At 46.0% G+C, this 12,317-nt stretch overlaps 1 protein-coding gene across 1 annotated transcript; it reads left to right on the top strand.

Moving 5' to 3' along the window:
- Positions 1 to 1,800: 1,800 nt before the first annotated feature.
- On the top strand, positions 1,801 to 10,424 carry LOC138769733 (serine protease inhibitor swm-1-like). Its single transcript, XM_069948377.1, has 4 exons — positions 1,801 to 1,872; positions 2,327 to 2,390; positions 7,322 to 7,360; positions 9,998 to 10,424. Exons 2-4 carry the CDS (start codon positions 2,354 to 2,356, stop codon positions 10,378 to 10,380), a joined length of 459 nt encoding a protein of 152 aa, XP_069804478.1. The 5' UTR covers positions 1,801 to 1,872; positions 2,327 to 2,353; the 3' UTR covers positions 10,381 to 10,424.
- The last annotated feature ends 1,893 nt before the right edge of the window (positions 10,425 to 12,317 follow it).

Raw genomic sequence — 12,317 nt, 5'->3', positions numbered from 1 at the left:
TAGCACAAATCATTAGCTCCTGTCTACATTCCAATTTTAAGAGCTGGGAAGGAAGGTCATTCATGCAAAGCAACGGAGGTTAATAGCCCAAATCATGCAATATTGTTAGTGGTATTATCTCCATAGAAAGTAATAGGACCTCAGAGAAATATGCAGCACAACAGATATGCAGGGTGGCCGGAGTTAGTATTTTAAGTCATGCATTTTGTTATTACGGCAATGCCGCTCTCACCACCTCCCCCCTCTCTGCATCGCCAGGACCTCCTTGAGAAGACTTTTGCCTGGGCTTTTCCTCTGTCTTCTTGGCTCAACACTCCTCTCACCAGCGTAAGCCACAAGCGATTCCACTAGCCTCGGAGGGAACGATTCGGCTCGCACACTCTACACCACGCAGCTCTCACCAGCGTGGAGTCTAATGACAGGCGAACTCGAGGAGGGACTCCCACTGACACACTAGGCTGAAGCACACTCGGGGACCCACCGCTCTCACCGGCGAGATAATCAAAGACTCGTCACCTTCCCCGTGCCAAGCCTGTGCCGTTCCCCGTTCTTGCAGGCGTCCCACGTGGTCTGCCGTCTCTTGGTCAGCTGAGTCAGGTCTGGTCAACACACCCGCTCTCACCGGGTCTCACGTGATCTGCCGACACTGAGTCACCCGACTGTGGTTCTCTTTCTGCGGTCACGTCCCATGCCACCTCCGACAGGGTTCTCAGCTACAGCTACAGCAGGCCTCCATACAACATCTCTCCATTCGGAAGCGCCAATGCCCGAACTCAGTGCCCCGCCGGCTTCCGCTGACTCTCAGCCCGGTCTCAGACCATCATTGTGGGTCGGGTCTCTCACAGGTAGGCTTCCAGCACCCAGTGGAAGAGGCGTGCCTTAGCACCTCCTCATACTCCTCCCTCGCATTGTGCATATCAAGAGTCGCCTCTCTACACAGATATTTTGAGTTCTTTTCCTCGTAAGTACAGAGTGGGGGGGCTGGTGGGTGCGAGGACTCTGATGTGGGTCTGAGGATGGGCTGCCAAGCAGGGGACCGGGCAATAGGTGGCTCTAGAAAGCCAGCCTTCTTCCTACAGATGAGAAAAAGTTCGGTTAGGCAGATTCACCGAACTTGTAAATTTTGGGTTTGTGCCAAATGGAACTTGAATAAACCCCAATGAAACAGCTATATGCTTGCAGACATTTAGCTGTTTTAATGCGGTTTCAAAAGGCCGTTCATCATACCTACCTGTCCTTGCTCCCCTGGTGTTGTTCTTCTCCGTTTCCATCCTGTCTTCTCTGATGACAGCCGCTCAGCCAATCACAGGCTGACGGGGATGGGATAGCACCGCAGTCAGTGATTGGCTGAGCGGGATGTCACTCTACAGGCGGCTGAAGAAACCAGAGAGCCACAAGAGGACAGCAAGGAGCGCGGACAGGTGAGAATATCTTTTATTTAGTTGTTTTTAGATGTGCGGCTGCTATATTCCCAAACCTATCCAAACTTTGCAAAAAGTTTCCCAAAGTTCGGAAGGATTTTGAGTTTGGCTCGGCTCGCTCATCAATAGTTCTTCCCTCTAATATTAAGCTAGGTAGTGTGCAATAGCGTATGACTAAGGTGCCCATGGCGGTGGGTCTGGGTGAGGATGATATAAGGTTACTGCATCTTCCCAGGTCAGGACGCTTCAGCCATGAGTTATTGTTACATCATGTTTCTAGTTTCTCATTATCACAGTAATTAATTACATGTTATGTAGGAACGATTATACAACATTATCAGCCAAATATAGACGACGGCCACTCCCTGAGCACAGCGTGTTCACCCTCAGCGTATATATAATAGTGCAGAATCCAGGTAACACCAGGAGACCACAGAGACGCACCATCCAGGTATGTAACAAAGCCTCGGCTCTCATTATTATTATTATTATTACCATCCCAATGTGAGGAGCTGTATAACAGAGAGCGGACATCTCAGTAGGGACTCACTCTGCGAGATCATTCACACAACCAGTAGGATACAGGATTAGAATAATATAGCTGTTTTCTTTCAAACACAGCACCACTCTTGTCTTCAGGTTGTGTGCGGTATTACAACTCAGCTCCATTTAGTTCAATTGAACTGAGCTGCAAAACAAACACACAAAGATTGGTACTGACTGTGTAAGAAAGGAGCCATGTTATTATGAGCCTGGACGATCCCTTTATGTACAGGTATATGAAGGAGCCAGTACATCCCAAATCATGGGTTACATCAGGCAACAATATAGTCATTCAATGCACCTTATACTCCTGACAATTTATCTCTCATAAAGGTTTTTCTTTTTAACTGTAAATTTTACAGCAAAAAGTTTATACCTCAAAAGGAAACATGGAACAAAGATCTGTGATCCTGCTGTCATCTCTAAGTGAGTTATATCTAATATATATCTGTACTGTTCTATCTAACTAACTATCTATCTATCTATCTATCTCCTATTTATCTATCTATCTCCTATCTATCTCCTATCTATCTATCTATCTCCTATCTATCTATCTATCTATCTATCTATCTATCTATCTATCTATCTATCTATCTATCTATCTATCTATCTATCTCCTATCTATCTATCTCCTATCTATCTATCTATCTATCTCCTATCTATCTATCTATCTATCTATCTATCTATCTATCTCCTATCTATCTATCTATCTATCTATCTATCTTCTATCTATCTATCTATCTATCTATCTATCTCCTATCTATCTATCTATCTATCTATCTATCTATCTATCTATCTATCTCCTATCTATCTATCTATCTCCTATCTATCTATCTATCTATCTATCTATCTATCTATCTATCTCCTATCTATCTATCTATCTATCTATCTATCTATCTATCTTCTATCTATCTATCTATCTATCTATCTATCTCCTATCTATCTATCTATCTATCTATCTATCTATCTATCTATCTATCTATCTCCTATCTATCTATCTATCTCCTATCTATCTATCTATCTATCTATCTATCTATCTATCTATCTATCTATCTCCTATCTATCTATCTATCTATCTATCTATCTATCTATCTATCTATCTATCTCCTATCTATCTATCTCCTATCTATCTATCTCCTATTTATCTATCTATCTCCTATCTATCTATCTATCTATCTATCTATCTATCTATCTCCTATCTATCTATCTCCTATCTATCTCCTATCTATCTCCTATCTGTCTATCTCCTATCTATCTCCTATCTATCTATCTATCTATCTATCTATCTATCTATCTATCTATCTATCTCCTATCTATCTATCTATCTATCTATCTATCTATCTATCTCCTATCTATCTATCTCCTACCTATCTCCTATCTATCTATCTATCATCTATCTATCTCCTATCTATCTATCTATCTATCTATCTATCTATCTCCTATCTATCTATCTATTATCAATCTATCTATCTATCTCCTATCTATCTATCTCCTATCTATCTCCTATCTATCTCCTATCTATCTCCTATCTATCTCCTATCTATCTCCTATCTATCTATCTATCTATCTATCTATCTATCTATCTATCCAGGGGTGTAGCTAATGTCTCCTGGGCCCTGGTGCGAGAGGTCAACTTGGGCCCCCCCCCTTTCACGACCAAGTGATGCTACTGGTAGGTGTATGTGTGTAGATAGATAGATAGATAGATAGATAGACAGATAGATAGATATGTACCGCAAGACAGATATTACCAATAACACCAGCATATAGAAAGAAAAAAAATTATCACCATATATATTACCACCATACTGTTACTGACTAAATCCTGTACACTGAGACCAATATTGCCAATAATACCAGTATACAAGGGGGAAATATTACCGTCACACCACAGCCACTACCATCACCACCACATTGTTACTGACAAAATCCAGTATACTGAGACCAATAAAACACAGTACCAGATAACAAGTAACAAATATTACCACCACATACTGACTAACACCGCCACATACCGACTAACACCGCCACATACCGACTAATACCACCACATACTGACTAACACCACCGCTGCTACTGAATAAGATCCACTGTACACAGATCACTATCACCTCATACAGTCATATAGAGGTGGACGCAGCTCCACACAGGTTGTATACACCATATACATTACAGTGCAGTTATATCAGGTGACTCACAGGGGACGTCTTCTCTGATCGGAGTTCTTCCCTTTACATTTTCTTCTTCTCCATCTGCCCTGGGCCATTATGACAACTTCTCCGAGCCACGAATCCACAGAATCTGCCAGACAGACATATTAGGCTCCTCACTCTGTCACCATCCTCATCTCTCTACAAACTGCACATCTCTACTGTCCCCTTTACACCCTCATTTAGTGGGTAGCCCTGACACTATGTGACCCCCCCCTTATAGTATATATAGATGGCCCCCACTGCATGTTGCCCCCCCCTATGCCCCCCCTCTTCCCCAATCCCTTATAGATGCCCCCTCTCCCCCATCCCTTATAGAAGCCCCCCTCTTCCCCATCCCTTATAAATGTCCCCTCTTCCCCATCCCTTATAGATGCCCCCCCTCTCCCCCATCCCTTATAGATGCCCCCCTCTCCCCCATCCCTTATAGATGCCCCCCTCTCCCCCATCCCTTATAGATGCCCCCCTCTTCCCCCATCCCTTATAGATGCCACCTCTTCCCCCATCCCTTATAGATGCCCCCTCTCCCCCATCCCTTATAGATGACCCCTCTTCCCCCATTCCTTATAGATACCCCCCTCTCCCCCATCCCTTATAGATGCCCCCTCTTCCCCCATCCCTTATAGATGCCCCCCTCTCCCCCATCCCTTATAGATGTCCCCCTCTCCCCCATCCCTTTTAGATGCCCCTCTCTTCCCCCATTCCTTATAGATGCCCCTCTCTTCCCCCATCCCTTATAGATGCCCCCTCTTCCCCCATCCCTTATAGATGCCCCCCTCTCCCCCATCCCTTATAGATGTCCCCCTCTCCCCCATCCCTTTTAGATGCCCCTCTCTTCCCCCATTCCTTATAGATGCCCCCATTTTCCCCCATCCCTTATAGATGCCCCCTCTCCCCCATCCCTTATAGATGACCCCTCTTCCCCCATTCCTTATAGATACCCCCCTCTCCCCCATCCCTTATAGATGCCCCCTCTTCCCCCATCCCTTATAGATGCCCCCCTCTCCCCCATCCCTTATAGATGTCCCCCTCTCCCCCATCCCTTATAGATGCCCCCTCTTCCCTATCCCTTATAGATGCCCCCCTCTCCCCTATAGATGCCCCCCTCTTCCCCCATCCCTTATAGATGCCCCCCTCTCCCCTATAGATGCCCCCTCTCCCCCATCCCTTATAGATGCCCCCCTCTCCCCATTCCTTATAGATGCCCCCTCTTCCCTATCCCTTATAGATGCCCCCCTCTCCCCTATAGATGCCCCCCTCTTCCCCCATCCCTTATAGATGCCCCCCTCTCCCCCATCCCTTATAGATGCCCCCCTCTTCCCCCATCCCTTATAGATGCCCCCCTCTTCCCCCATCCCTTATAGATGCCCCCCTCTTCCCTATCCCTTATAGATGCCCCCCTCTCCCCTATCCCTTATAGATGCCCCCCTCTTCCCCATCCCTTATAGATGCCCCCCTCTCCCCCATCCCTTATAGATGCCCCCCTCTTCCCCCATCCCTTATAGATGCCCCCCTCTTCCCCCATCCCTTATAGATGCCCCCCTCTTCCCCCATCCCTTATAGATGCCCCCCTCTTCCCTATCCCTTATAGATGCCCCCCTCTCCCCTATAGATGCCCCCCTCTTCCCCCATCCCTTATAGATGCCCCCCTCTCCCCCATCCCTTATAGATGCCCCCCTCTTCCCCCATCCCTTATAGATGCCCCCCTCTTCCCCCATCCCTTATAGATGCCCCCCTCTCCCCCATCCCTTATAGATGCCCCCTCTTCCCCAAGCAGAATAAAAAAAAAACCACACACACACAAACTCACCTAACAACCCGTTCCCCCAGCGATCTTCTTCTTCAGGCGCTGTCCCCAGCTGATGCGCGGCTGCCGGGGGTGTCCCATCCTATCCCCGGCAGCGCGCGCATCAGTGAACTCTGTATGCCGGGGCTGGGACTTCCGGCACAGGAAGCGTCTCTGACGTGCGCTTCCTGTGCCGGAAATCAGGGCCCCAGGCAGCACAGGGAGTTCACTGATGCACGCGCTGCCGGGGATAGGATGGGACACCCCCGGCAGCCGCGCATCAACCGGGGGCCTGGACGAGCCCGCTCTTGTGACCGCAAGCAAAACAATGCTTGCGGACACAAGAGTGATCCATGGGGGGGCCGTGCAGTGGCCCATGTGGCGGGCCGGGTTGCAGCGGCGACCGCTGCGACCCTGGTAGCTACGCCACTGTATCTATCTATCTGTCTATCTAATATCTATCATCTATCTATCTATCTCTCTCCTATCTATCTATCTATCTATCTATCTATCTATCTATCTATCTCCTATCTATCTATCTATCTATTTCCTATCTTCTATCTATTTCTCTCTCTCTCTGTCTATCTATCTATCTATCTATCTATCTATCTATCTCCTATCTATTATCTATCTCCTATCTATCTATCTATCTATCTATCTATCTCCTATCTATCTATCTATCTCCTATCTATCTATCTATCTATCTATCTCCTATCTATCTATCTATCTATCTATCTATCTATCTATCTATCTCCTATCTATCTATCTCCTATCTATCTATCTATCTATCTATCTCCTATCTATCTATCTCCTATCTATCTATCTATCTATCTATCTATCTATCTATCTATCTATCTCCTATCTATCTATCTATCTCCTATCTATCTATCTATCTATCTATCTATCTATCTATCTATCTATCTATCTCCTATCTATCTCCTATCTATCTATCTATCTATCTATCTATCTATCTATCTATCTATCTATCTATCTCCTATCTATCTATCTATCTATCTATCTATCTATCTATCTATCTATCTATCTATCTATCTATCTATCTCCTATCTATCATCTATCATCTATCTATCATCTATCTATCTATCTATCTATCTATCTATCTATCTATCTATCTATCTTGCACATTTCACCATTGCTTCTTCTGTGGACATCACATTCATCTCCTGTGACTAGAATAGAATCATTATGAATGATGGGATACTTGTACTTGGTGGAGCTGTGTAAACAGGGTTTCAGAGGGGACTCTGCATACCTGTATCCTATATCCTATGTTATTACATGGATCTCACTGTATGTCCCCCATAGATTTTTTCCATGAATTTTCATTTATTTTTATTTTGCAGGTGCGCTCCTCATGCTGATAAGTGTCCAAGCAGCGAAAAGTGAGTATAAGTATTATCAGTGTATTTCACTTGTGTTCTCCATTATATGATGACATAAAGCTTAGGAGTCAGTAGCACCCCAAGTATCAGCAGAAGAGCCGGTGCTCGGAATAGTCGTCACTCCTCTTCCATCACTCATCAATAGGGCACGTGGTGCTTATACTGTGTAGGTGATCGACTAAGGGTAGGAAACACTTACATGCAGCACCTAGCAGAAAATGGAGCCATGGAACCTAAGACTGATTTTTTCTAGGACCAGTACAGAAGAAATGGATACATTGTGTTCTATCTAGTGCAGGGCCCGAAGGGGAGGGGCATGACTATGAATCCTGGTGGCAGACTCCACCCCTAAGTCAGTTCACAGTATTATCCTACAGTCATAGTCCAGAGCAAAACAACAACCACCTCCAGCACTGCTACATCTCCTTTATACACTGACTCCCAAATCTAGACACAAGAATACAGTATGTATCAGCTGCTGTATGTCCTGCAGGAAGTGGTGTATTCTCTGCAGTCTGACAGTCTCTGCTGCCACCTCTGTCCATGTCAGGAAATGTCCAGAGCAGCAGTAAATCCCCATAGAAAACCCTCTCCTGTTCTGGACAGTTCCTGACATGGACAGAGGTGGCAGCAGAGAGCACTGTGTCACACTGGAAAGAATACACCACTTCCTGCAGGACATACAGCAGCTGATACGTATTGGAAGACTGGAGATTTTTAAAAAGAAGGAAAATCTAAATTTATATAACTTTCTGACACCAGTTGATTTGATTTTTTTTTAACCTGTAATATTGTATTGTAATATTGATTGGCACCCAACATCCCCAGATACTGTATCTGCTACACCCAATAGTATGATATTAATCCGGAACATCCTGCATCATCCTCTGATGTCACAGGAAGTGTGGCCGGATCTTGTCTCTGAGCTCGAGCCTCACCACCTGAGTGATGTCACTGCATCTGATCGGCCCCTCCAGCCTGCATCTCCATATTCCTGTCACATATACAGATACATATATAGTTTTATTAGGACATTTTGGAAAGAGTGAGAGGCGATTACAGCATGTTGCCTTGTGATGAATAATGCCACAGAAAGAGGAGCAGACAGAGAATAAACACGCCTCACTGTCTTCTGTGAAATTAGATGTTCTGTGTCAGCTCTGGGCAGTATTTTAGCAGGAGTGCTGGGGGAGGGGAGTAGGCAGGGTGGGAGGACTGTGATGGAGAGCTAAGGGAAAACACTGCCCCCTGGAAATTGCAGAACTGAGAAAATTCTCAACAAGGAAATACATAACTAAGACCCCAAAACACATAGATTTATGGTGCTTTTTGAATTGGGGCAGACAACCCCATATGTATGGGAATTTGGAGTCACCCAGGATGGCAATGCTAGATGCAAGAAGCTGGACCTGAACGCTCCATAGGATCACATTAGGCACAGTGTTAAAACCGCTAACTTGCTGGATCCAAAAATACTTGAGTATTGAGTAGACGTGAATAGAGATGAGCGAATACAATTCGATCAAGATGGTATTTGAAAGATTCCAATTCAATCGAGTAGTGTGGTGAATACGTGGGAAACATTCAAAAGCCCTCCCCTCGCACTTGGCGCTTTTTTAATCCAATCACCATGCAGAGGGCCGTGAGGGATTCTGGGAGTAGACACGCAGCACAAAAACGCCGTCTACCCTCATTGGATGGCTGAACCACATGACCTCGAATCTAAAATACTTGGCTCCCGCCTCTCAACCGCAGATGAGCTTTCAACCTAGTCAGGGAAAGATCTTGGAACAGGGAGAGAGAGGTTTTAGTAGTGTTTTGGTCAGGCAGGATTACTACAGAACCCAAAAGTCCTTTTCAGGGCTAAGATCCAGTGAAAAAGTCATCTCTGCATCCAAAGCTTCTCAGTGCTAAGAAATAGATGATATAACAGCAGCATCAGCAGGTGTATTCATTCCAGTACCCTGTGTGTACAAGTCACTTATAGTGTCCCTGGTTTAGCCCACTAAGGGCACCTGATATATACTGTTCCAGTTCGTACAGCATGACGCGTGATATGCGAATAACATGACGCTCTGCGGATGCACATTGGAATCATGTATGTAACGCTGCGCAAGAAATACGAACAAAATGTGTGAACATTGCCTTAAACGTTCGTAAAGTGTTCGCTAATATTTTTCCTTTGCAACTGCGGAGAGTGGCATTATACTGCGATTTTGGGGTGTTGGGTGCACCCAGGCATGCTCCCCCTAATGTCCCAGTGTCATTCCAGAGGTGTTGGCATCATTTAGGGAGGGTTCATGGGGGACTTGGTGACCTTCAAGTGGTCGAATTAGGATTTCCAAGTGCCGAGAATTTTTTTTTCCCATAGACCATAATGGGATTGAATATTTGTTTGAATAATCGAATCTTATTATGCCTATTCTCGAAAGTCGAATATTTCACTACTCGCTCATCTCTAGAAGTGAATTATTTCTGTTATGATCTGGTACAATCACTCTGGTGGCAAATTACACAGGATGGTCAGACGAATGTGAACCCACCATAACATGTTATTAATTTGTTAATTTTTTTTATCATTTAGTTGTGTGTATTTATTTTTATTTTTTATTCATTTGTTTTTTGTGTTTCTTGCAGTCGGCTACGGAACTAAACCTTGTACACAGGGGAAAGAATATAATAGGTGTGGGAGCAGCTGCAAACCGAGCTGCGATGGTGAAACCGCCTGCCTAGCTAAGTGTGAACAGGGATGTTACTGCCCGGCTGGCACCCTAGAAGATGGCGATGGGAAGTGTGTGAAAAAAGCTGACTACTGCAAAGGGAACATGACCTATGCCGACTGCGGTAATGACTGCGGCCACATCTGTCCATCACGCTTCCATAAGAGATTTGTCTGCCCTAAAACACATTTCCCTGGATGTTTCTGTAACTCCGGATACGTACACCTGGGCGACAGGTGTGTCCTTCCTCAGGACTGTCCCAAACTCCTTCCCTTCCCTCGACCTGGCACATCTTATTAACAATCGTCAAATGTTACCACAAAAATAAAAATGATTAGAAACTATTGGTTTTATCTCCTTTTTTTGATGTGTAATCAGGAACTCTGGCTGCAGCTCTGTACACAGAACTACGAGGGATCTCTGCCCAGTCTCATCACAGTCACAGAATTTAAAGGAAAATGATCCAATGATCGGGATCCGCCTGAACTGCAGTAACGTTTTCTTATTTCCATATGGCATCCAGCTTGGTCCTTGCTGAACCCAGTTACAACCCCCCAGGAAGCAGCCATAGTGACCCCTTAAAGAAGCAGGGAAGCAGCCATGGTGACCCCTTATAGAAGCAGGGAAGCAGCCATGGTGACCCCTTATAGAAGCAGCCATGGTGACCCCTTATGTAAGCAGCCATGGTGACCCCTTATAGAAGCAGCCATGGTGACCCCTTATGTAAGCAGCCATGGTGACCCCTTATGTAAGCAGCCATGGTGACCCCTTATAGAAGCAGGGAAGCAGCCATGGTGACCCCTTATAGAAGCAGCCATGGTGACCCCTTATGTAAGCAGCCATGGTGACCCCTTATAGAAGCAGCCATGGTGACCCCTTATGTAAGCAGCCATGGTGACCCCTTATGTAAGCAGCCATGGTGACCCCTTATAGAAGCAGCCATGGTGACCCCTTATGGAAAAAGCCATGGTGACCCCTTATAGAAGAAGCCATGGTGACCCCTTATAGAAGCAGGGAAGCAGCCATGGTGACTCCTTATAGAAGCAGCCATGGTGACCCCTTATGGAAGCAGCCATGGTGATCCCTTATAGAAGCAGCCATGGTGAACCCTTATGGAAGCAGCCATGGTGACCCCTTATAGAAGCAGGAAAGCAGCCATGGTGATCCCTTATAGAAGCAGCCATGGTGACCCCTTATGGAAGAAGCCATGGTGACCCCTTATAGAAGAAGCCATGGTGACCCCTTATAGAAGCAGGGAAGCAGCCATGGTGACCCCTTATAGAAGCAGCCATGGTGACCCCTTATGGAAGCAGCCATGGTGACCCCTTATGGAAGCAGCCATGGTGACCCCTTATAGAAGCAGGGAAGCAGCCATGGTGACCCCTTATAGAAGCAGGGAAGAAGCCATGGTGACCCCTTATAGAAGCAGCCATGGTGACCCCTTATGGAAGCAGCCATGGTGACCCCTTATAGAAGCAGGGAAGCATCCATGGTTACCCCTTATAGAAGAAGCCATGGTGACCCCTTATAGAAGCAGGGAAGCAGCCATGGTGACTCCTTATAGAAGCAGCCATGGTGACCCCTTATGGAAGCAGCCATGGTTATCCCTTATAGAAGCAGCCATGGTGAACCCTTATGGAAGCAGCCATGGTGACCCCTTATAGAAGCAGGAAAGCAGCCATGGTGACCCCTTATAGAAGCAGCAATGGTGACCCCTTATGGAAGAAGCCATGGTGACCCCTTATAGAAGAAGCCATGGTGACCCCTTATAGAAGCAGGGAAGCAGCCATGGTGACCCCTTATAGAAGCAGCCATGGTGACCCCTTATGGAAGCAGCCATGGTGACCCCTTATGGAAGCAGCCATGGTGACCCCTTATAGAAGCAGGAAGCAGCCATGGTGACCCCTTATAGAAGCAGGGAAGAAGCCATGGTGACCCCTTTTAGAAGCAGCCATGGTGACCCCTTATGGAAGCAGCCATGGTGACCACTTATAGAAGCAGGGAAGAAGCCATGGTGACCCCTTATAGAAGCAGCCATGGTGACCCCTTATAGAAGCAGGGAAGCAGCCATGGTGAACCCTTATAGAAGCAGGGAAGAAGCCATGGTGACCCCTTATAGAAGCAGCCATGGTGACCCCTTATGGAAGCAGCCATGGTGACCACTTATGGAAGCAGGGAAGAAGCCATGGTGACCCATTATAGAAGCAGCCATGGTGACCCCTTATAGAAGCAGGGAA

Source organism: Dendropsophus ebraccatus, chromosome 12 (genome assembly GCF_027789765.1).
Source record: "Dendropsophus ebraccatus isolate aDenEbr1 chromosome 12, aDenEbr1.pat, whole genome shotgun sequence".
In the NCBI taxonomy this organism is placed as follows: domain Eukaryota; kingdom Metazoa; phylum Chordata; class Amphibia; order Anura; family Hylidae; genus Dendropsophus; species Dendropsophus ebraccatus.
Note: the sequence above shows the minus strand (reverse complement) of the source record. Positions and strands in the feature narration are given on the sequence as shown.